This window comes from Passer montanus, unplaced genomic scaffold (assembly GCF_014805655.1).
Source record: "Passer montanus isolate IOZ18808 unplaced genomic scaffold, ASM1480565v1 scaffold5, whole genome shotgun sequence".
Classification (NCBI taxonomy): domain Eukaryota; kingdom Metazoa; phylum Chordata; class Aves; order Passeriformes; family Passeridae; genus Passer; species Passer montanus.
The window spans coordinates 6,057,889-6,083,372 of record NW_024369929.1 but is presented as its reverse complement, the minus strand read 5'-3'; the positions used below and the strand labels follow the sequence as shown (position 1 = coordinate 6,083,372).

The window sequence follows — 25,484 nt, the reverse complement described above, 5'->3', positions numbered from 1 at the left end:
CCAGAGTTAAATACAGCTCCAAAATAAAGTTCTAACTTGATGAAGTAACTGGGAAGCTGTGCAGGTTCCTGTGCAGGGGCACCCCAGCTGCCCCTGCCTGTGACTGGCCTGTCCCTGCAGCCTGGGCTGGGTGGCCAGGGGTGCCCAAGGACATGGGGCAGTGACCATGGGATGGGTGCACCCCAGGGACACACTCCTGTGCAGAGTTAGTGACCAAAGTGACTCATGTGATGAGGAAACAAGGGACAGGAGGTGTGGATAGAGGTCCCAGCGAGGGGACCTGCTGTGGCTGTGACAGGCTCTGCCCACATGCTTCCCATTGTCCCCTGGCCCATGGGATGAGAACCTGGGAAACGTTCCCTGCGTGTGCCTGGTGTGCTTCAGCCCTTGTGGCATCTCTGGATTTTTTTTTTTAGAAAAAGCATTTTGTTGTGTCCCCTTCTCTGCCAGGTGAGGGTGAGCACAGCTCAGCTTGCACTGTGGCCCTGGCCAGCACCATGCCATGGAGACAGTCACCGAGGCAGCTGGGTTATCCCAGGCCATGTGAGCTGCAGGTGAGCAAATCCCAGAGGCACTCCTGCTGGCATGGAGGACATTTCTGGCCTCCTGTATCCCCTTTGCCTTTGTGCTTGCCCTGGACAGAGGTTCCTGGAGCTGCTTTGGTTTCTGACATGGTCTTGGGATACCGAGGCTGGGGGGAGGCCTCTGAAGGGACGCGCTCGGTGCCTCTCAGCTTAGCAGTAAAAAGAAATTGCACATCAGGGCACAGGCTGCAGGCGCTCCCAGAGATAAAATATTGTCAGCAGAGTCCAGACCATCCATCAGAATAAATGTAGCTGATGCCATGATTTATGGGACAACGATGAAGGTTTAATCCTCCTCTCAGCAGCGCAACCTGATTTGCCACAAAACCCTGTTAAATTTTGTGGCACACGCTTCATCACTTCATTAGGAGATAGAGAGAAAATGGTTCAATGCATTCCTAAATCTTTTATGGCTGGGACTCTCCTCCCACCACTCCCGAGTGATGGGTAATCTTTCTGATCAGATCCCCAGGAAAAGACCCCGTGGGATTACAGAGAGCGAAGGCATTAACAACAGTGACAGGAAAGGAATACAATATCCCTTTAAACAATTAAATATTGATCCTGCAGGCCTGGGGTGGACTCCATCACACAAAAGGAAACACCTCTGTGAATTAGTTTGGTGACATCCATACCCTTAGATGATATAAAGGAAACCAAGATTATTTGCTTCACTTATTTTCTTAATGTTTTTTCCCTCAATTAGAGAAATGCATCTGGCATGAGCCTCACTCGCCTCTCACACACTTGACACTCATCTTTCCAGAGCCCACCATGGGCTGGGATGGGATGGGATGGGATGGGATGGGATGGGGAGTGCCTGCTGGGGGCAGGGGCTGCACAGCTGCATGGATGGAGGGCAGAAGGCAGTGCTGGGAAGCCTTGATGCCCTTTGGTGTGCCCTCCCCTCTCCCCCCAGCCCGGGCTGCCCCTCCCAGGGGAGAGCTGGGGCTGCCCCTGGGGCTCCCCTGCTCCCCCGGGCTCAGCCCCACGCCTTGTGGCTGCACACGGAGAAACAAAAGAAGGCAAGAAATGTCTAAATTTAAAGTGCTGGAAAATCCAACCTTTTATTTACTACATTTTTGTGACTACATAAACGCTGAAACATTGTAACGCTGAAACATTGTAACACTGAAAAGCATGATGACATCATCACTTGCTTTTTTTCTTTTTTTTTAACTTTTTCTCTTTTTTTGTTTCTTTTTTTTTCTTTTTTTTTTCTTTTTTTTGTTTTTGCTTAGCAAACACAGCAGATGATATTGCACGGCATAAAGTGAGAACAGTAGCAAAGCTTAAAAAAAGTAACTTAAGGAAATCTTAACGCAGTACAGGAGATACTCATACCCAACCCAGGGCAATGCCTAGCGCACTGCACTTGTCATCGCTACACACAAAAATACAGAAGAAGCGCTTGACTAAGAGAGAGAGTGAGGAAATATCAGCAATCAACCGTAATTAGGTACAATAATCACTTAGTCTGAAATGCAGATGCAACGCATAAAACTACTGCTGCTTCCTAATGGGCGAACTAAAGATGGCAGCAAAGGGCTTTAGCAAAATCTTCGCTTCGTATTCGTTATTTTTATTTTTTTTTTTAAATTTCTTTTTTTTTTCCTCTTTTTTTTTTTTTTTTTTTTGGTTTTGTTCCGTTGCTCTGGAAGAATTCCCGCTTGCTCTGGGAGGGTTTCCTCCCCTGCGGAGCTGGGAGCTGTGATTGTCTGTGGCGCCCTCTCTGCGCGGGGCCGGGCCGGGCCGGGCGGGGGTCCCGCACGGCGGGCGGGGGGCTCGGCTGCCCGGGCAGGGCACGGGCAGGGCACGGGCAGGGCACGGGCAGGGCTGTGCCTGCACTGCCCGCTGCTCGGGGCAGGCTGCAAAACCAGCGCGGCCCCACGGTGAGGATGCAGCAGGTGTGGTAAATGCAGAACATTCCGTGGAAAATCAAACTAGCGGGACGGGACGGGGCGGGAACGCGCGGCTCCCTGGGCACGGTGTGCCCGGCGCTCGGTGGTCATGCTGGCTCACAGACTGAAAACTTGAGGCAGAACTCATTGCACAGCATTAGCTCCTGGATTAAAAGCAGACACTGAGCCAATGCCCGCCAACGGATCATTTAATGATCCCTCATTTCAGAACGTCCTTATTGCCCCATTTCAATACTTGAAGTATAAAAATGTACCTAGAAAGTGTAACTTCCACCAAAAGCTCAGCCCCTGCCCTCGTCCTTCCCTCCCTCAACCCCTCCACTATCCCCTCAAAGGAAACGAGCTACACCTGGGGCTCAGTTACTGCACGGGACAGGAAACATTTCCAGCCACACAAACCGTGCCAGCACACAACGTTGGCCTGAACCAGAACCTAGTCTTTATGCAAAATAAACCACAGGTGAGCAGCACCCTGCTCTCTGTGCCGTGATGCCACCATCAGCTCTGCAGAAGTATCATTGTCATTACCCTTCCTATATTTTTTGCTTTTCCACTCCGAGCTGCCTTGTCCTCCCTGGAGCTGCGGGCGTGCCAGGGCAGGACTCGGCACAGGTCCCTGTGCAGCAGCCAGGGCGCTGCTGTGGCCCCTGAGCCTGGCAGAGCCGCAGCTTCCCGGGACCCCGCTGCGCCCCAAGGACCCCATCCCATCCCATCCCACCCCATCCCATCCCTGCCTGCAGCCCTGCCTGGGGAGCAGGTGACCTGGGGTGACCTGGGGTGACCTGGGCTGGCCCCGAGCCCCCCAGAGCCATCCCATCCCATTCCATCCCTGCAGCCCTGCCTGGGGAGCAGGTGACCTGGGGTGGCCCTGAGCCCCTCAGAGTCACCCCATCTCATCCCATTCCATGTCTGCTGCCCTGCCTGAAGAGCAGGGAGCCCAGGGTGGCCCTGAGCCCCAAGGAGCCATCCCATCTCATCCCATTCCATGTCTGCAGCCCTGCCTGAAGAGCAGGTGGCCCAGGGTGGCCCAGGGTGGCCCTGAGCCCCACAGAGCCATCCCATCCCTGCCTGCAGCCCTGCCTGGGGAGCAGGTGACCTGGGATGACCCGGGGTGGCCCTGAGCTCCTCGGAGCCATCCCATCTCATCCCATTCCATCCCTGCAGCCCTGCCTGGGGACCAGGTGGCCCAGGGTGACCTGGGGTGGCCCAGGGTGTCCCCGAGCCCGCGCTGTCCCAGCCCCTGCTGCAAAGGCCTTTCCGTGAGCAAGGTTTCCAGATTCAAGTCAGCTTTTCTCCCGAGGCCCGCGCCTGCTTCTTGCTTGCGCTACCCGTGCGAATGGCGAAGGAAAAGAAAAACTCAGCAAAATCTCTCACAAATGCCAGTGCTTTTAAACATTAAACGACTTTTAAATTCTTTGGATGTGCGGGTCTCACCCACAAAGCAATCTTTCTAGAAAAAGACAAATAAATTAAAGAAAAAACACACTAATAATGCCTTTCTGCTTTCTAAGTGACAAAAGTACTACCTTGAAACACTCATTTTGGCATGTACAAGTTGGGGGGAAGGGAGGCCTGGGGGGTAACCTGGCAGTGTTTGTAACACGGGTGGAAGTGCATGCCAAGACAAGGCTGAAGATACACCCTGCAGTCAAGAGAAGCACTCTCCTTCAGTTCATCTCAGCATCAAGAATGAAAAGATTGTAACATAAAGCTTTGGCCATTTTTGAATCTACTATATACAATTTTTTTTTTTAAACTACATAGTCATAAATTAAAGCAGTGATTAAATAAGCGTATACAAAATGTAATTAAATTAAAAGTCACAGCACATTATAGAGAAAAAATAGGAACCATTTATCACAGCAGAGAATATCTTTTTTTACCCTGTGAAAAGAACATCGACTAGCAAACACAAAGCATCCTAGTTGAAACAAAAGTAATTGAAGCCATGTTTCCCTTTCTTGCATTCATTGCAAACAGCGATCTTTACCCACTTTGAAACATTCCCAGGAATAAGATCTTCCTTGAGTATAACAGAGAAGTTCTGCCAAAAAAAAAGGAAAAAAAGAAGAAACCCAAACCAAACAATATAAAAGGAATATACAAACAAAACAACCCCTACAAAATAAATAAGAATTATAAAGCTTTTTTTTTAAGTAACCTTAACAATTATCAAACTAGTAAGTTCTGCCTTATCACATAGACTCTCTATACAACATAACCCTAAAGATTTATTACTATGAGGTATTTGGAGGAATTGGTAAAAGCGATGCACGGCCTGTCTGGGCTGAGGGACTCAAGCTGCTTTGGGGGAAAGAAGAGGGAACCTTTGGTTTGTCAGCAAGAAAGTGGAAAAAAACATTTTCCTTTGGTATCAAAGAAAGTTTCATTGCATGGTTGCACGGCAAAAAGCACCACGGTGAAGAATTATTCCTTTTTTTCATTAGTGGCCTTTCTAACAGGCTGAGGTATTCAAAGAGTATAAGGTGAGAGATAAAGAGGTCAACAGCGGTTTAACACTTTGGTTCAAGCAAGGCACTCGTCCTATGAGTTTACAAAGTTTGCAACATGTTTGCCAAGAGCTTTATTATTATTATTATTATTATCCTTATCATCGTCAGTAGTAGCAGTTGTAGCAAGAGATGTATTCATAAGGTTATTAGCATTACCACTAAGAATGAAGACAAGGTTACACACTGAGTGAAGGTGAAGAAGGGGGTCAGGGGATAGGGGTAAGAAGGAGGATGAGTTCCCTTTCCAGACCAAGGCCGTGCATGAAAAATCTTTGGTATTCTTTGGTATCATCAATGTGATTAAAATCACCAATGGAAATCGAGTGAGGTAGCGTCTTTGGTTCACACTATAAATAGTAGATCTTTACACACTTTTTTTTTCTTTTTTTTTCTTTTTTTTTTTAACACGTGGAAGTAGCTATTCCTTACCTTTTGCTTCTTTGTCTTTAGCAAATAGTTACCAAATGTATTGTAAAGCTAACCACACCACAATAATAAACCAGGAGGCTAAGCAAAGTCTCAAAATTAGCCCCTGGGCCTTTGAATGCACCCAAACGCAGTGAGATAGAAAAGGGTAAGTGCTTTCTCTTTGTTTGCTAAATGCATAGTTTTCATCCCTATGTACAAAGGAGGAGGAAGAGGAGGAGGATAGGAGGAAGAGTAGTAGAAAGAAGGAACGTTTTTGGGGTAAAAATGTCCTGTTTACAACTCAGGTGAGGAGAGGTGTCCTAAGACTCTTTGGTATAAGCTCAGCAGTGTTTGTGAGCCCTGGGGCAGCAGCAGCCCTGGGGCAGTGCCCACCACCACGGCCCTGTCCTGGACTCCAGGAGAAGCGTGGTGCCCAGGGGCAGCCCTGGGGCTGCTCTCATGCCAGGCCACCCCGGCTGCTTGGGAATTTGCTCCTGGCCTGGGCTGTGCAGGAGCAACCTCTCAAGCAGCAGCCCCGTTGCTGGCTGGCTCTGGTGGGGTTTGCTTTACCTGAGTAAGGAGAGGAGGCTGCGGCCCTGGAGAGCCACACGGGGCTGAAGGAGAGCTCTGGGGCAGGCTGAAGGAGGACTTTTTTTTTTTTTTAAAGTTTGTTTTGTTTTTTTTTCCTAAAAATCTAATGATGCCATTTACAATGGGGATGGATGAGGACAGTTCACCTCTCGGCCAGCCTCCCCCCGTGGGTCACTGCGGTCATGTTTGGATGCAGCCTGTGAGCTGAATGCATGTTCCTAATGCCCTTGGAGTCACCTTTGACTGAAGCCCCATCTCCTGATGCTCCCAAACTGTTTTGGGTTCTGCTCCCTCTCCTAATCCTTCCTGGCAGAGTTTTAGATCCTCTTGTCGAATTTGAAACGAATATCCATTTTGTCAGGAATTAAGTGAGCTGAAATACTGACACTAAGAGGCAGAGACAGGTTTCCTGGGTAATGTTAAATGCAGCATCAGAGGAAACTCCCCTTCAAGGATGCCCTGTTGAGTAACGGCACCAGTCAGAGCAAGGGAGCACCAGGTAACCTGTCCGTGCTTCAGTCGGTGTGGCTGGGCAGTCTGCTCAGAGGTAACACAGCTTTCCAGGTAGACTGAGCAGTTCCAGAGTTATTTGCTTCATGTTTTGAAGGAAACTGAAGGAAATTGTGTTCTTTGCCTATTCAGTGTATGAGGCGCATATTGCTCGTGGGAAGAGTGGTTTGTTCCTAATGGCTTAGAGAAAACCAAAAGGTTTATTATATCTACTTAAACAGACATGTAAAAAACCCAAAACACTTAAAATCTACAACTTGTGCATCAGTTTTGGTGTGTGTGGACACGTGTGTGCACGTGTATACATACATACATACACCCCATCAAAATGTGTGTGCATCTACATATACACAGTCCTGCTTAGGGGCTTGCATGTGTGTGTATCACAGATCCTGAAATTGCATATTGGGTGCAAATTTAATGCTGGTATGAAAGTTCTCTTTGGTTTCAGCAAGTAGTCTATAAAGACAATACAATGGAAATACTAAAAATGCGGCAATGTACTTTGAATTTCCCTGCATTTTTAAATTCTCAAGTTTTAAATAAATAAGGCTTTATTCTCTAAACTATAGGTACGTTACAAAGCAGTGTTTTGCTGGAAAAAACTAAACCAGTTACTTATCACTGTCCTTTATTAACCTTACACTAATGAGACTGCATTCATAAGGTACTTTATATGTGAGCTTATCAATGTTTCCATGTCAATTATGTCTCCATGGGGATGGAACACTTTAAAAGAAAGCTTTCTAAAATTTAAGGTAAGCTAGAGACTCAAAAAAGTCCAGATTAGATGCCATTTTCATAGACAATTGCCTTGTCAGCCTTAAAGTGGGTTTAACATACTGAAATACGGAGAAATATTCAGTGCCAAAAATATTGGGTTTATTTTATTTTACTTTATTTTAATAAAGAGATATTTTACCTGTATTCTAAACACTGGGGGGAAATAAACTGTATACCCTGAACCTTGACTAGACCCTGTCCTCTTGGGAAACAACTGGTGCTACAAAAATTGCTCTACTTTGGTGCCACTGGTATTTTGGATGGGCTTCATCCCCCAGCCAGTATCTGCTACTGTTTATAGTGTTTGGATTCTAGTTTACCTTGAATTTTCCTTTGTCTTTTTTTTTCCTTAAAAACAAAAAAAAGTTGGAAGTAAGATTACCTATTTATAGTCCTTGCATTGGGCCTATACCTGCATATTTGCTTATTTTGGAATTTAATATACCTAGCATAATTACTACAGTAATTTGAAATACCAGTTAGAATTCTAACAGGCACATGTATGGTTTTTAAAGCCTATTTTCCCCTTACATTATAATTTAATATGCAGATATTTCACGCTTTTCTCTTTAGTTTTATCAGAGTAGGAACGGGATGATTTCTCTCCTATGGGTCTGTTAGCAACAGAGCGTTTAAAGCTTTTCAGCTACAAACTTCAAACTATTTCATGCATTATCCTGACTAATAGATGAGCAAGAAAGAATGCACGGCACAGAAGCTCAGCCTGCTGTACACAGATACAGAGCCACAAAACATCGGGCTGTGTCTCGGTGTCACGGGAATTTTGCCCTTGACTTCAGAGAGATCACAATTCCTCCTTCCAAAAGCACTCCTGGAGCTGCCCTCGGAGCTCCTCCCACGTTAACTGATGTTGTACCACTGTTTCCAGGAGGAAAGGACCACGAGCCGTCAAAGCTGTTACTATTCCTTTGCCTGGTAAAGTCGATAGGTAAAAAAAAGCTCACTAATGTCAATGAGTATTGATCAGACGCTGAGCCCTGTGGTTTTGCATCCCTCAATTCCTTTCATTTTTTTGCATCCTGAGTGCCTCAGGTCTCCTGTCCGCAGGCTAGATGGCAGAGCTGAGCCACTCTGGAACACAGGGCCCGGGCTGCAGCCTGGGGACAGTGTCACGCAGTGCCACACGCAGTGCCACACGCCGCTCTGACACGCGGCCCCTCCTTGTGCTCCCGTTGAAGGCAGTGAGGAAAGGGCTCACTGAGTTCAATGGAAGCAGCATCCTGTGCTCAGTTCCAGGGGCTGTGATCTCCTCGGGTGACATTCTTTCTTGCCAATCACAGAAAGAAACGATAATGTGGTTTTACTAATTGCAAATAACAGTCTTGATTACAAGTTTTATGTGTTATACAGTTAGATTAGTTTATACCTATAACTCTACATAGTATTTGTGTAAAAATAGCTTTGGAATATTAAAATCATTGCAATAAAATACCTGCAATACAATTATTAAATGTGTTCTTTGGTAGCTAGTCGATTTTTTTATGGATGGAATAGTTTTCCTTTTTTAAATCTGAACATTCCTTAACAAACAAAGAGAATGCACTGGTTTAGGTACCATTCAAAATTTCTTTGCCTAGTTTGAACTCGTTTCAAGGCATTGCACCAGCCAAGTTCAAACAGTGAAACAGCAACAATCACACTACCGTTCCAAGGAATTCAGACGACTCCACGCTCTGCGGGCCGTGCCCTGGCACAGCCCTCTCTGGAGACCAGCCCTAAGTCCCTACCCACTGGCGTGCGCGCAGTACGGACACACTGACACCTCCATGGCAAGTGCTGTGGACGTGAAGAGCTGTATCCAAAGAGATGTCTGCTCAATGACAGGAAATCACTATGCTCCAAACCACTAAACAGCCAAGTATGGTGAAGATGATAATGGGCAAAGGTGTAAGACCAGTGGTCTGTTCCTCTTCTCTTTGCTTTCCGTTCCGTTCCCTCCGTTTCGCTTCCTTCTTCCTCTCTGTTTTTTGCAAGTCGTCATCCTACTAAAGTGTGTGTCTTAGAACAAAGTCACAATGCAGGTGAAATAAGTCTTTGGTTTCTTTGGACTTATAAATATTTTTTTTTTCAAATAGTTTTAAGTATAAACCTGCTATTTTGAGGTCCTGGTCTGTCTTTATTTATTTATTTATTTATTTTTAAAGCTTTTCCACCGAGGTTTTAGTTCGTGGTTATTCCTTCATGCTTTGGTACAAGTGCTTGATGAAGAAGATGAGTTGCCTGAATTGGAGCTGCCCTCGTCTTGCCACTTATCCAGACTCCTCCTCCGTGCATTCATGAAAAAGTTGCTGACGGTGCTCAGCTCCAACCCGAGCTGCTGGGAAATGGTGATTTGTAATTCTTTGGACGGACGCTTATTTTCCTTGAATATTGCATGTAGAGTTCGACGCTGGACGTCAGTGAAGACCAGCCGAGGCTTCTTGGGTGTATTCCCTCTATCCTTGCCGTGTTCTTGTTCTTTCCTCTTGCACGCTGCAAGAAAGGGGAGGACAGTTAGAGAGGGCTGGCAGAGGAGTGTGTGAGAGCACAGTACAGGGCAAATCAGGGAGAAAGGACTGGTCATGTCAGCTTCTGAATTTGGACAGGATGTGGGACATTTAAATCTCTAACTCACTATAAATGTATTACAAGTATAAGGAGTAAAAGTTAGAAAATACCTTTGTTGTTGTCTGTTAAAACTCAGCAAATGCTATTACTGGGAACTTACATTTTGATACTACCCATTAGTGCTGAGAATGTAACTATTTAATATCTCTAGGAGGTTGAGTGGAATTTCAATTATTGGATTGGTAGTTTGGAATTTTGAACTCTAAAGTTAACCTTGGTCATCCTTTCCACCATTATTAGTTGCTTTCAATCCATTTCTGTAGCTTTTTGTTGACTGAGAAATAAGCAACTGTGGGAAAGCAGGATGCTACTACAGTCTTACAGGCCAAATGTATTCTGAACAAAATAAAACATGTTTTGTCATGAAAAACAATGGTATAAACAAATGTATAGAAAAACAATGGTATAGGAAAAAAATGGTATATATAAATCTTCTTTATAGAATTGCTCCTTATTTCATCTATCATCCCTTCTTTCCCTTTGAGAATGTTATTTTGCTCTACATTAATAAAGGGTGCTTGCAATTTGAAATCTCCTCCCAGATCACCTTCCAGGCAGGATCTGATGGGATGTGAGGGAGACTCCCAGATCCCCCCGTCAGCCTCTGACTGTCTGCCAGCTCATCTTAGCATTTTGCTAGGATAAAAGCTTCCTTGGGAGGGCAGATTCCTCTGCCTCACTTTCAAAATGGTCTGAAGCTCTCCATTTTCCTTCATTCTCTAACAATGTCCTTTAATTCTGATTGAGAGATGTGTTTCTGAAGGTAATATGATGTTCTATTCTCTGGGTCTGTCTAGTCCTGGCTTCTGTGGAGATCAGTACTGACTACACGAAGAATTTTGTGCAGTATCTCTACTTACACCATGATTATTGGAATGAAAACAACAAATTGCTTTGCAAGGGTCCTTTCTACAACTTCTGTTACTACCAAGAGCCAGCTCTGGCATGAAGGTTTCATTGCTCGTGGGAGCTATAAAAATAGTCATCCACCTTTTGTATTTAAGGAACTGCACAGATCAGGAGCCAGGAGCTGTGAAGGCTCCTTCTGCTGGCCCAGGCAGGGACCCAGACACTGGTGGCTCAGTCCCCTTTGAGGAGAGGCTTTTGAAAAGGTCCCTAACAATATATATTCCAGCCACGTACTCTTTCATGAGAAATCACACATCAATCAAATAGACCAGGCTGCCAAGCTCATGTCTCCTACAGGTATTTTTATCTGAAAACCTTTGAAGAACACTTTGAAGTTACATCCTGACCTCTAAAACACCGTGGAGCTTCTGGGCTAAAAACCAGGTTTCCTGATGCACACGAGCCCCTGCTGAAGCCAAACTGCTGAATTCACTGTGGGGATTGGTTCCTGCTGAAACAATCTGCATCCCCACTGGAGGCTAACATGGGCAAATCAAGGGTTAAAAATACTGCTGCAAGAATAGTCTGGTTTTTACTGACAAATATTCAGAATGAGGATACCAAAAGCATTTCAGTCTTATATACGTGTCTGACTATTTGATAATCAGAAATTCCTGGGAAAGCATCTGCAGGAGCTCAGCTTTACAACAGCCCCAGCCTCCAGCTCTGGCTGCCCCTGTGAACAGGCTCAGGCAGAAAAGAAGACAAACCAGGTGCAGACAACATTTTCTGTGCTTCATTTCTGCTCGTGCTGCTTTACACCTTCCTTTTTCAAAGGCTACACAAATTCCATCTTCTGCCTAGATACTCCGTCCAGATCATAATTTGTCACAAAATCCTAATGGCACAGACAGCGTGATCCAAGTCAGTGCTGTGCAATGCTTCAGTGTGAATCATCACATCACAAATGACAGCCCCAGCAGTAGGTACAAAGCCAGCTCAATTAGTGATGTGAGCCTCTGGGGCTTCTATCACAAGCTGCTACATGAGCTCTCTGAAATAGTAGGGAATAACAAAAAAACATCCATCTATTGGGAAATTAGCTTGCATAACGCATTGTCTTACTGAACTTGTGCTCATTTCCTGACATATAATATTCCTGAACAATTATTTCCATAGACAGTGTCCCCGAGAGTTACAACATACCTTGTCCCTCAACTTCAATTGTATCAAAATCATCTTAATAAATGCTAGTGACATCACAGAGGTAAGAAAAAGTAGCTCATTACTAAGGAGAAAAAAAATAAAACCTATCCAGTCTATGATACAAATAAGACTATTTTACTTTTTTTTGCAAATATTTTCAGCTCTACTTCCATTAGCATTTGCCAGAGGTAGATTGAGGGCAAAAATTTCCCAACACACTCAATTGTTCCAAGAGCCCTTGCACTGCCAGGCCTCAGGTTGTGAGCAGCAGGGGTGGATACCAACTCTCATCTTCTGGCTTGTCCAGGCTCAGGAATATTAATAGCACTTAAAAATAAATAATAGTGATAATGAAAAACTGTAATAGGGTTTCCTTGCGATCGTTCTCCCTGCACTGGAGCCAATCAATTTTAATAATAAATTGTAGCTTCCAGCTTGCCAGAGAACAAATGTACACCACGGGATAAAATCTGCTCCAAGAGGAGAGTAGATCCAGAGCAGGCACAGAGGCTGGCCAGCTCACAGGCAAGGGCTGGCAAGGTGGGGCTGCCAGGCTGTCTGACAGCAGCTGAGCCAGGTCACGCCCAGGCAGAGCAGCTGTGCCTGCTCAGGCCAGGTCCTGCCCCAGTGCCAGCTCCTCCCCTAATGTCCACTGAGGTCAGGCCCCAGAGACATCACTGAAATGGCTTTTTTGGATAAAACACCAGAGCCTGTCTTCACAGCGATTTATCACACACTCCATCTCTCTTTTATCTTACACAGCAGAAGATAATAACAGTAATTTGCACTGATGTCCTTCTTGTGCCCCTGCCCTTGAGCACTGTGAGGGGACCCTCTCCCACAGCACAGACACTGAATTTAGGTGCTTTGCAGGGTGCTGAGCTCCCTAGAGGTGTGCACCTCCCCCAGGACACACCTGCTGGCACCCTGCCCTCACTCCCTGCTGCAGGCAGCCCTGTGCTTTGTCTCCAGGGTGCCCCAGCTGAACGATGCTCCATGTGATGCCTTTTGAAAAAGCCTTTAAGAAAATCTTGTTAAGAAAAGAGAAAAGCAGAGGATAAAGGAAGAGTCACCCTGACTCTGGCAACACACGTGCAGATATGACAATGTAATATTATCAGTGCCAGAAGGAGCCTTATAAATCCAGTCCTGAACTCTGGCCTCCCCCAGTCACTTCCATCTTCCTCTGCCCTGAGCAACAGATATTTTTGACACTTGCAATTCTCCTGACACAACCCATCAATCTATTTTTGCCTCCCTTTGTTCCTTCTGAGTCAGCCGAGGGATTTGGGCAAGTAAACTTGCCAGACGCTGTGAGGTCTGTACGTGGCAGGCAGGCCCAGCTGCCTGGGCACGGTGCAGAAGTGGGCTCCCACCTCCGCAGCTCCAGTGTCTGCTGAGTCTCTTCTGCAGCCCCCAGCTGGGTGCAGCACAGTGGGATTAGTTCTGCCCTGCCAGGGGTGTGAACAGCACCCTGTCCCCTGTGAAAATGCACTAATTGCATCTTTAGGTCGAGGCAGTGAAGAGGATGTTTTGCCTGTGATATGAACAACATTACTCAGTCAGTCTAAAAGTCAAGATTATAGTAAGCTCAGGTGTTAACCCTGATGCTTGATCTAGTGTTTCATCCCCAGAGGATGGATTTCTTTTTAAAATTGAAGAAAAACCCTGATTACTATACACCAATTTTCAGGAGCATGTGGTGTGTACACATGTGCCTAGCTGTTTCTGGCAAACTCCAGTTTTCCTTTCTAAAAAACAGGAGCAAAGAATAAAACTGGTGATGCTCTCAATAAACCTAATTTCCCATGGGTTCTGGTTTGGTTTGTGAACATAACAAAATAGCACCACAAGTTCTGCTGGTTGCTTTTCTGGACAGCTGTCACTGAAGCAGAAGGAACAGCAATGGAAAATTTCACTTGGGCAAACCCTGCCCCAAGCCCTGCGGCTACTTTTGGATGTCAGAGGGCAACTCTCCCTGAGAGAGGCATTGCTCAGCTGGTGTCCCACTGTGCCACCACAGAACAAGCTCTCAGACAGGGGATGGAGGAGTGCAGGTGGTGGATTTGGGGTCTCAGGCCTGGCACCAGCAGAGCTGTGCCCTCCCCAGCACAGGCAGGCTGAGGCAGCAGCCATGCCCTCTGGGGTCACCCTGCCACCTGCAGCGCTGCCCACAGCCCAGCACAGGGCACACAGTGCCCACAGCCGCGTGTTGGCCTGTGCAAAGTGCCTGGGAGGGCAGCAGGGACACAGCAGAGGGGGCACAGCAGCAGGGGAACAGAGCGGCTCCCGGGAGGGAAGGGTGCAGCCACCAGCGCCTGGGCACGGCCTCCTCACCCCGGGGGGACAAAGCCAATGCACACAGGGCATCGCTGCTTACAGAGAGCTCTCTGCTCCTCTGCTTGAGCCAGGGACACACACACAGTGACTCCCCAGCCATGCTGCATTCAGGCACAGAGAGGAGGCTGTGTGCGGGTCACCAGTGAGGGGACACGAGGCCTTGCACCCTGAGGTGACAGGTCACGTTTCCAGCTCTGGCCTGGGCCACTGCTGACCACAAGCTGTTATTACTTGATGGCCAGATGATGTCTCTACCCCTCCTCTTGCAAAAGTCTTTTGGTTATCCCAACCTCATGTGCACAGGACCGTCTTAAAGACATAAAAAGCCCTTTTAGAAGTCTCTCTTTAAATGTATTTTCTAATCTCTGTTGTGTCAGGTCTAGAAAGTTCAGCTATAGTCTGAACTGCATCCACCCAGGAATCCCTTTCCAAATCATCTGCTTCTAGTTTTGAAACATCACACAGTATCCAATAACATGTGTGGAGGGGGAAAACTTCACTGGTATTAACTGGAGAATATTCTGAAGGTTATTCTTCTGTGGGAGGCTCTACCTTCTGGTAGAGAAAGCAGCAATTTTTCTGCTTCCACAGGAGGCTGGAACTGCTGCAGGACTTTGGCCATCACAGATAGTTCTAATCACACTGGCTACAACAGCTCAGTGGAAACAGGTAGCCAAAAGCTTATGGTAAATTCATGGTGGTAATAACACACAATAAAGTGTGATAAGTTACATCCTTATCATGTGAATAACACCTCTGGAGCTTGAAGAGAGACACATGAACAACAGACCTCTCCCAATTATCAAAAACTTCATATTTGGGGGCATATGAAAACAAAATAAAGGGGCATATGAGACACAGGACACCTGAGGGTTAGATGTCCCCTCATGAACTAAACCCAAACAAATCTGTTAGACCTGAATCATAACCACAACAGCTGGGTGACATTCACTCTGATACATCACAGTTTAGTGTCCCCTGCACTGCCCCAGGTTCTTCAAAGGTGCTTGGGGAATGGAATTCCCCTGGAAAGGCGCTGTGTGAGACAGCCTCCGCTCATGGAGGCGGCTCGTGGCCATGAGTTCCCACTGCAGCAGGCTGCAGACAGCACTGAGGCTTGAAAGAGCATTCCCTTCAGCTTCAGCCCACTGTGGGTAAGCCCTGCACAGCTTTTTAGTGATGAAAGCCTACCTGGTGACACGGCTTGCTCCCCAAAGCTTTCTCCTTTCAACTGAAAAGAGCATGATCTACTCTGAAATGTCTGAGCCCACACTGAATGACTTCTTTTTAATCCTGGCATTATTTAGCATTTGGCACTTGTTCATCTAGTGATTTGTATTTATGCTTATTCAGGGTGTAGGTGTTTCCAAATATCCAGAGATCTTTCGATCTCTGTCGCATTTCTCTGCCATCAAATCCAGGGAATACTCTTTTGTTGTTTCGTGACATCAGAAGAGATGAAAACACGTTTGTGTATGGGAAGCTCACAGGATGACATCACCCAGCCAACACACAGATCCCAGCTGAGCCAGAACGGTAAACATCTCACTCCTGGGCACTGTATTAAAATGAGTGACCTTAATTTGCTGGCCCTGGAATAATGAAGTGAATCTGGCTGAGGAGTGCTGACTCAGCAGTTCGGGATTCAGGGGTTTACACAAACTTAGTGTTGATGGATCCGTAACCACTTCAGCAAACTGACATCACCCTTACAGAATGTGCTGCTGAGTGGATCAATCAGGGGAAAGCACCTGATTTCCCTGCGATATCATTTAAAGCAAATGTTAAAATTCTTCAGCTAGGTCTTTAGTTAACCATATTACTGTGACAAATATTTCTTTGCCTAGCATAAGTAATTAGAATTTAATCACTTAAACTGCATCTTAATTACCCCAAATGAATTGAAAGGACATTTAATAGCAAAGATTAAATTGCCTTAATGAACGATTTTTGCGACGACATCGATATTTTAATCGCGCCGGCCGGCTCCGGCCCCCCCGCCCCGCGCCGCAGCCGCACCGGCGGGCCCCGGCCGCGGGGAGGAGCCCGCGCCCCGCCGAGGGCCGCGGGAGGAGCGCGGGCTGCGCTCCGCACCCCGGGCTCCGCATCGCGTGCCAACATACCGCATCCCGGCGCTGCGCATCCCAACAGACCGCATCCCAACATACCGCATTCCACCGCGCCGCGCCGCGCCGCATCCCAACATACCGCATCACATCCCACCGCATCCCAACATACCGAATCCCACCGCACCGCATCCCAATAGACCGCATCCCAAAACACCGCATCCCAATGCTCCGCGCCGTACCGCGGGGGCCGCACCGCATCCCACCACACCACGGGGACGGCACTGCATCCCACCACACCGCGAGACTCCGCACTGCACCGCGAGGCTCCACACCACCTCCCAAAACACCGCATCCCACCGCACAGCGGGGGCCGCACCGCATCCCACCGCACCGCGGGTTCCCTAAGGCATTCCCACGCCACGGGCCCCTCACCCGCGCTGCCGCTCCGCTCCGCACCGCTCCAATCCGCGGCATCCCGCTGGGGAGAGCCGGCCGCTCCGCTCCGCATGGCGCAAGCCGGGAAACGCCGCCCGCTCGCGTCGTGCTCCGCTCCGCTTTTGCGCTGCGCCGCGCCCCGCCTCCGCGCCCCGGCCCCCCCGGCCGGGCGGCACCGCCCGTGCGCACCTGGCCGTGCCCCTTCGCACCCTGCGCATCTCCCGCCCCGCCCGTGTCGGGCCCGGGCACAGAGCGGGTGCGGAGCCGCACCGGCTCCCCTGGCCCGGCCCGCTGTGGGAGCGAGTCCCCCCGCGGGCCCGAGGCGTTCGGGCGCTGACTCCGGCACATTCCCGCCCTCCCCCATCCCCAGGCAGAGACTTTGCTACAGCAGCCGAGAATTGAGTTTCCGAGCGGTGGAAACGACGCAGTCCGTCGCAAAACCTTCACTGCCACACTCACTGAAAAACCCGGGTCGTTTCTCCGGTTCCGCTCCTAAGGACCGGCCTGCCGGCTGCCGCTTACCCGGCTCTAATTTTGAAGTTCTCCGTCAATTCCAAAATATTAAAAATAACGAGATATGTTTCAAATAAAGGAGAAATGAGTCAGTGATGACATAAAGAAGTTCCTCCGGTTCGGGGGGACATTTAGGAAGCCGTTTGGCAGCCTGCCTGTGCGGGGGGAATGGGGGAAAAGGGGCTGCGGGCAACTCTCCCGCCTGTGACTCAGCTCTTATCGACGGGTTTCTAATGCATGTGGCAACGAGTGCAGAATTCTGCACCCTACAAACATCCAAAACCTGAGCCCGGGCTCACTTCTGCACCCAAGTGTTAAGGAAGAGCCCGCCGTGCCATCCGATTCCCTGCTTTGCTCTATCGGAAGCAGCAGCTTTTCCAGCAGCCAGAGCCCGCTCTGTGCCCCGCGGTGCTGCCCGCGCCCCTGAGAACAGCAGCCGTGCATCCAGCTTTAATTCCGTTTGGGCTCTGCGGAAAATGTCACCACTGAGGCTTCCTATCTCCCTAAAACGGGGTGTGGGGGGGAGATGGAAATGAAAACTACTCTTCAGTTAATAAATTGTTCCTATAAATTAATCTTTCAGCATAATAAAACTGACTTCTTAAGCAAAACGGCTCAAGGCAGTTGCGTTTCCAAAGAGAGTCTGTCAGTATCGGTCACTTCTCTGTCTCGTGTATGATTAATCCAGGTAGATTTATGTCTGAAACGCGAATCTACATTTATCGATTTGATCATGGAAGCGCCCGGCACGCGGCCATGCCGGGTCCCGGTCGCTCCTCAGGAAAAACTCCCCTCGCTGCCTGCAGTCTTCAGGTGAAATTCACCGGCACTTCAGCAACAGCTCCTACGCTTCAGTCACCTCAGAACCCCCCGGAGGAGTTCTTGTCCCTTGGGTGGAGTTTATGCGGACCCTTCGGCTACACGGACAGGTGAAGGCTGCCTGAGGCAAAGCGGGAGCGGTGGTTTAATGCCGGCACAGGCAAAGACAGAATACCTGCCTATGGATTTCCAGATGATTTTATCTCTGATTATCACGTTCCTTCCTGCTTATGTGAAAGGCAAATCGCACACGCCAGAACCCAGCTGTAGACCAGCAGGAGCCTGGGCTCCCTACCGGAGTCACCTGCAGCGGGCACAATCCTGGTGCCACGCACCTCTCCTCTCCTCCTGGGGTACCCAGACCCCTCTGGCTGAGTTACCGTGCTGAGGGAAGCTCGCTTCCCCTGTGGCCACGCACCCGTTCGGAGGCACTGATCCCCAAACCTGGCGCCCTCGGGGCTCTGCCCTGCCGGGATCCGGGCCGCTCCGGCCGCGGGCAGCCCGTGCGCTCAGCCCGCCGCTCGCCGCAGCTCCACGCCGCTAATTGCCGGCTGCAGCTACGCATAATCGATGCGATGCTGCTCCCCATCGGGGCCGGAGCCGTGGGGAGGCTCAGCAAGCACCTGCGCCCGGGTTACGGTTGGCCTCGTCCACGAGCCGGGCGGGGGCTGGCCTGGCCCCGGGGCTCGCCCGGGAGCGGGGCCGCCGGGCGGAGGCGGAGCTCGGCAGGCAGCGGGCCGGTCGCTGTTCGTGGTGCTGAACTCGAGCAGGGCCTCGCTGGCTCCGCGCTCGCGGGGACCGAGGGGACGGAGCCAGCCCGGGGGCGGCGCGGGGCCCTCCGCTCGCCGCGCTCCGCGGAGCCGCCGCCGCTGCCCGGTGCGGGCGGGGTGCCGGGGCCGGCGGGGCCGCTCCCGCCCGCCGGCGGTCAGTAGATGGCGCAGAACCCCCGGGAACCGAGGGGCGACGAGCGAGGGCCGCGGACGGCGCGATGGCCCCGGCCGGTGACCCGGGGCGGCCCCGGCGGCACCCACGGGCGGGAGCCGCCCTGTTTGAGGCTGTTTGATTCAAACGGCAGCGAGGGTGGGACCGGGGCACGGCCCCCGGGTGCCGCCCCGCCACGCGGCGGGTAATTAAAACAAACAAACAAACAGCCGAGCGAGTGAGCGAGCGCACGAACAAACAAGCGGGGCCGAGCCGCGCTGCGGGGGCGGGGGCTGCGCCGGGACCGGCCCGGTGCGGAGGAACGCGGCTCGCCCGGCCCCGCTCCTCCTCCCGCTGGGCAAACATTAACGAAGGGCAAACGCGGCTGTAAATCAATCCCGCCGAAGGACACGGCCGGCAAACAAGTGCGCCCCAGCGCTGCCCCGACTGCGCACCGGGCACGACTGCTCCGGCTGCTCTCCCACCCTCCGCTCCCTCCGGGACAGTCCCCTTGCCTCGGCCCGAGCCCCGCACCGGCAGCAGCCGAGGTGCGCCGAGCCGGGCCCGGGCAGGGTCGGGAGGGGAAGGGCGCTCCCCCGGGCCCGGTCCGCGCTCGGAATGTCGCCGGTGAAGGCCCCGGTCGATGCCCCCCGCCTCCCTGATGCAAACGCCTTTATGCAAAGTGCCCGCAGGGTAAATATTAAACAGCCCCTAATGAGGCCACCGGGGCCGGGGCGGCCCAGACCTTCCCGGCGCGCTCGGGGGCGGCGGCGGGCGAGAGGTGCAAACGGCGTCATTAGATTTCATATTTAATGTGGAAAACGCTCTGATTACTCCATCGATTTCTTTACAGTTAATTTGGCGAGAATTTCTCGCCGGCTTCCCAAGGCTTCAGCTTAGCGGGGATTCACATGAGGAGGGAGAAAAGATAAGTGGAGGGGAGGAAAAAGAGGTGCAGCTATGAAAAATAGCAGCCAGGTCGCAGGCAAACATGGAGCAGCTCTGGAGGGACGGGCCTGTCCCCTCCTGAGAGCCGCGGGCGAGCGCGGGTTCCCCACGGGTGCTGACACCGCGGAGGGGCCCTTCGGGACGAGCTCGCTCAGAGGGCGCACATCGGCACAGGACCCCCTCCGGCAGTAGATTCTAAGGAACCTTGGGCTCCCTTTTATACTCCTCTGGTGCGTTCGCAAAATGTGTCTTAGCCGCGTTTTCCCGGGCCGCTACCCTTCCTCCCCATCGGCGGGTCCGTGCGAGGCCGGCGGGCAGTCGCAGCTCCAATAATGAATGGCTCGAGGCAGATTATTTTTTCCTGAACAAGACAAAGTCGGGTTTTTTTCTTCCTTTATCCTCTCCTGTTTCCTCTTTCTCGCACACACGAAAAGAAAAAAATCCAACAAACAGAAATGAATTCAGCCTTAAATCCCAGCAGGCTGCAGAAGGGATGTACTTTTTCTTTTAATTGTATTTATTTTTTCGGTGTCCCTTCACAGCCCTTCCAAATGTCAGTGAGGGAGGGAAGACTAACAGAGACAGTCAAATAGATAAATATTCAGTGATAGAGAGGGGAGAGAGAGTGGGACAGACAAAGGAAAAAAGAACAGAGAAGAGAAGGGAGATGGGATGAATAAGATGGAGGCTGGAAGAGGTCAGCTTTGCAATTAGCAGTTCTGCTTACATTTCAAGAGACAGCCCAGGAAGTGTCAAGACCTCAATCCTGCTTCCATGTAACTACCAATTTTTCTTCTATTTGTCGGAGCTTCTGTAATCTGGGAGGTAGGAATCCCCCAGGGACGGCTGGAAGGGGCAAATACTCAAGATAAAGTGCAAGGCGAGACCGCGAGGCCTAAAATAAGCAGGCTCCATCCCCCTCACTGCCTCCCGGTTGTTGTCTGCAGGAAATCAGAAAGGGAAGACATGAAGGCGGCTCTGGGTATTTATCTACCTGATAATTCTCTAAACGCCCGGGAGTGAGTTATAATTTGGACGTGAAATTTAATTTGCGTCGGCTGCAGTAATTTATGTTATTTTGAATTGATGTTCATACATCAATATCAATCGGGGCAGATTTTTTACCACTTAGTAAGATCATCACACATTTAAAACCTGCACAAAATAAAATCGATACTTTATGCATTTACGGCCGGCAGCGCGGCGCGGAGGGGCGCGCAGGCTGCGCGGGGCGGAGCGGGGGCCCCGGGACCGCCCCACCGACAGGGACGCGGCTCTATGCAAATGCCCACGTGCTGCCGGCGCCCCGGTGGGCAGCGCCCGGCGAGGCCCGGAGCCCCCGGTGCGCGGGGAGAGCTCTGCGGGGCTTGGCCCGAGGTCAGGGCGGTGCATCCCCACCCCCCGGGCTGCCAACCCCTCTTGGCCCCGGGGAAGCTGCTTCTGTAAGGTGCCAGCTTTGGGGTTTCGTCGGAAAGGGAAGGCGGAATAATGAGGCTTTGTCTCTCTAACGGGATTACCGGGATCCGTTTATGAGAGGGCAGCGCTGAGGTGGCTGGAGGAAGGGGCGGTCTGGGGGCAGCAGCGAACAATGGGACCCTCCGGACCCGGCAGCTGGGCAGAGCACGGCCGCCTCCCTCCTTCCCTCCCTCCCTCCTCCCTCCCGGCCTGCAGCAGCCGGGGCTGGCAAAGCTCCCCGGCCGGCAGCGCCAGGAAAGGGATGCCAGCAGCCTCCGAATCCAGGGGTTGTTTCCAGTATCGATCTATGCAAATGAGCGGAGATTCAGGTCGACCAAATTGTCGTAAAAAATACGCTCCAAATCGAAGAAAGTTCGCCTTAGCAATCGTTACGGGGATATTGGAAACACAAACTCCATCCTCCTCTCCTGGGTAGCACCAACCAGACGAGGGTTTTTCGCTGGTGGGGTGGCTGCTGAGAAAGGGAAGGCGGAAAGGGCACTTTCTGAGAGCTCAGACCTTTGAAACTGGCTCCGCAGGAGTGGAAGCCAAAGAGAGCAACGTCCTCCCACCGGCGGGCACCTAAGGGCCAGCTACAGAGGGGAGGGAGGCCCTGCCCCGGACCCTTCCTAGCTCTGCTTTAGGTTTCTGGAACAAGGTGGTTGACTGAAAACAGGCACGGGGCACGGTGGTGGCCCAGCTGCGTCCCTGCACTCTCGGGAAACGGTCGCAAGTTGTCACCGTCTCGGCAGTCGAAAGCGCAAGAGCAGTTGTGCCTTTGAAAGGAGAAAGGTTTGGCCCTTCCCTTATTTTTGTCTGTGAAACGGATCAGTGACCCTGGCTCCAACTCGGATTGACTGTCTTGCATTCTCCAGGGACAAATTAATGGAGACCTATCACTTAATTAACAAACCCTCACTCACGGTATATTAAACCCGGGCTCTGCAGGCGGGAGGGTTTGGGAGGCGGCGGCAGAGCACAGGTACGGAGCGGCACGGCCATCTCGGAGCAGACAATACGGGACCCGCTCGGGAGCACACCGGGCAGCGAGCAGCGGAGCCGCGCACGGCCGGTTTGTCTCACGCGGGGACACCCACGCGAAACTCAAAGTGCGCGGCCTAATGGTAACTACAACCAGTTAAAAAAAATAATAAAAAAAAAGAAATCCAACGATTTTAGCCACCAGCATTTCTCAGGCACCGCTCACCCGCCGGGCTCGGCTCACTCGCGCCTGTCCCAGCTCACCCAGCCCGAGCGGGACCCCGAGCCCCGCCGCGAGCTGAGCCCACCGCCCCCCACACAAAGCAGAGGCACCGACTGCTCTCGAGGGCGCACTACCGGGGCTCCCCCGTACCCCGTCCGCGGGCCCGGTTCAGCCGCCCGTTCAAGCATTTCCGCCTCGCCCTCCGCGCAGCCTTGCCGCCGGCCGGGGCGGCTTTCGGCGGCGTCCCGTTACCGGGCGGGCTGCGCGTCCTTCTGCCCGCGGCAGGCGAGCCCGGGGTGCGCCCGGCCGGGCAACGGGAGAGCCGGGGCGCCGCACTGCGCTGCCCGAGCCCGGCTCGGCTTTGTCTGAGCGCGGCGCGGAGGAGCCGGACGGTGCCGGTGCGCCGAGCCGGGAGAGGGAGAGGGGAAGGGAGAGAAATGGACAGGCGGAGCGGGGGATCGGTGCTGCTCTCCAGGGACAGGCGGGCACCGGGGCGGCCTGCCCAGGCCCGAGGCTCCGCTCTGCCGCTGCCGTGCCCCGAACACCCCGCAGCGGGCTCACCTGCAAGCCGCAGAGCAGACATCCGCTGAAACTCCGGCTCCTGGAGCCACTTCCACATTCTGCGGAAGGTCTCCCGGCCGGATTTGAGCTTGCTCCAGGGCTTGGGGTTCCTCAGCAGGTCTGAGAGCGTCCCTTGGGAGCGGCACAGCACCCTCTGGGCGAAGATAGCCTGGGGGATGCTGTACCGCTTCAGCTCGGTGGTGATCCTCTGAGCTACTTCTTTGGTATTGATTTCTTCCATTTGCCCTGAATTACTTCCACTGTTGACCTGCGAACCAGTTACAGAAGGGTTTTGCTCCCTGGCAGAGCCCAGGATCTGCCCGTGGCTCTGGGCATTCAAGTGGGCATGGGGGTGGTGTGGGATCCCGTTGATAGGCACCATGCCAGCGGAGGTGGGGGTGAGGTGTTGGTCGCCATGCCTGGCTAACATGGCAGGGTGGTGGGCTTCAAATCCGTTTGGGGTGAGCATTTTCTCGGCGGGCATGGTGGCACTGGGATGAGCGTAGTGGGGCAGCCCTTGCTGGGAGTTGTGGATGCTTCCCAGGCCCGATCCAGACAACGGAGAGAGGCTCTGCCCCATGCCGGTAACATCCTTGTGGTAGGGGGTGTAGAGATTGTTCATGGACGCCAGACCCCTCTCGTCCCGCATGAGCGTGAAGCTGCCGCTCACGTTGCCCGGTATCCGCTGGTGGGGATGGTGATGGTGGTGGTGGTGGTGGTGGTGGTGAGGGAACTTGTCCGAGACCGTCGAGATGGGAGGTAGAGGCTGCAGAGGGGTTAACGTGGTGTAGGTGCTGCTCATGCTCATGCCGGGGGGTGTCTCGCAGGCCATGGTCATGGTGGGGTGCAGGGGGCCGGTCAGCGCGTGCTCGGGCGGCCGGTGGTGGTGGTGGTAGTCGCCGCCGTCGAGGATGGACGCCATGCCCATGGAGCGCGGGTGGGCCGGCAGGTGGCTGCCGCGGTGGGCCACCGCGCTCCGGTGGTGGGGGCTGCCGCTCATCAGGTCGGCGGCGGCGGGCACCGGCTCATGGCTCACCCCGTGCAGATCGCCGATGTTCTCCATCGCCAGCTGCGCGTTCATCGTCGGCCGTGCGGGCGGCGGGACCGCACATCTATCTGGTGGGCGGCGGGGCGTCCCGGAGCTCTTGGCGGCGGCCGGTTGCTCCCGCGGGCCGGCGGCGGCGGGCGAGCGCTGCGGGCTGGTGGCGGCGGTGCTGCTGCTGCTGTTGCCGGGCTGCTGGCTTTCCCGGTTTCGGTCGTTTTATTATTATTATTATTATTATATTTTTCCCCCTTTCAATATTTATTTTGTGGCAACGTATTTATTATTTTTTCCCCGCTGCTGGCTGGCGCCGCCGGGCCGGTCCTAGGGCCGCCGCTCCCTCAGGCCGGGCCCCGCAGCCGCGGCCGCGGCGGGTGTGTGGCCGCGTCCCTCGCCATCCCCAGCCATGGCTCTCTCTGCGCGCCGCGCTCCGGCTCCGCTCCGTGCTGCAGCCCGCGCAGAGCGGAGCTGCCGCTGCCCCGCGGCCGCGGCCCCCGCCCCGGGCACAAAGGGCCGCCCCGCCCCGCTCTGCCGCCGGGCAGGGACACCCGCCCCGCCCCTTCGGTGACTCCGCGTTTTCCGTGAGCGCGGAGCCGCCTCACCGGGAGCTTCCGGAGGTGACACCGGACCGCCCTGCCCCGTGCCCCCCGTGTGCCCCGCACTCCCGCCCTATCTACCCACGCTGTCCCGCAGCCGCCTGCCCCCCGGTATCGCTCCTCTCAGGTGCCCTGCGGGGAAGGTTCCCGTTGCCCGGCCTGGGGATGGGCGGTGGGAGCCCCACGGCGCTGCGTGCCGGGCTCAGCCCCGCGGCTCAGCTCCCGCGCCCCTCCCGGGGGTCCCGCGGGTCCGGCCGGGCGGTGCGATGGGGGGGACGCCCCCCTGCAGCCCCCGCCGGGGACCCCGGGCGTGCCCGGCAGTGCAAGGCGAGCATATGTCCCGAGGCGCCCAGCAGCCGGACATGCCGCTGGTTTTCTTTTATTTTTTCTTCAAAAAGAAAGAAAAGGAGGCGGAGGAGAGAGAACAAGCGAGCTCACCCGCCGGCCCCCCTCGTTAGCTAAGGTGCCTTTATGCTGGAAGAAAGGGCAGATGTGCCTATTGTTCGCCCATTAACAATAACGAACCACGCCGGGCAGAGTGCAGCGTGTGCGCGGCGCCGAGCGGCGGGAGGGCCGGGCCGGGCCGA

The 25,484-nt window shown here is 52.6% G+C and overlaps 1 protein-coding gene across 4 annotated transcripts; it reads right to left on the bottom strand.

The window, feature by feature from the left end:
- Positions 1–3,452: 3,452 nt before the first annotated feature.
- Positions 3,453–24,732, bottom strand: ONECUT1 (one cut homeobox 1). Of its 4 annotated transcripts, none has more exons than XR_005629170.1 (3): positions 23,260–24,732; positions 20,767–20,980; positions 20,070–20,400 (listed from the first exon to the last, which is right to left on the bottom strand). XR_005629170.1 is itself a non-coding variant. In XM_039723503.1 (3 exons), exons 1-2 carry the CDS (start codon positions 24,338–24,340, stop codon positions 20,800–20,802), a joined length of 1,167 nt encoding a protein of 388 aa, XP_039579437.1. In that variant the 5' UTR covers positions 24,341–24,732; the 3' UTR covers positions 20,071–20,400; positions 20,767–20,799. The 4 variants fall into 4 exon arrangements, 3 of the variants coding, with proteins under 3 accessions (XP_039579436.1, XP_039579437.1, XP_039579438.1); XM_039723503.1 differs by having other exon boundaries at positions 20,071–20,400; positions 20,767–20,885; XM_039723502.1 differs by lacking the exons at positions 20,070–20,400; positions 20,767–20,980 and adding an exon at positions 3,453–9,804.
- Positions 24,733–25,484: the final 752 nt, after the last annotated feature.

Excerpts from the sequence above, each read along its gene's own strand:
- ONECUT1 (XM_039723502.1), bottom strand. The coding sequence starts at position 24,340 with ATGAACGCGCAGCTGGCGATGGAGAACATCGGCGATCTGCACGGGGTG. Across the intron at positions 9,805-23,259 it reads GTCTGCTCTGCGGCTTGCAG|CGTGCAAGAGGAAAGAACAA; the intron begins GTGAGCCCGCTG and ends CCTTTCTTGCAG.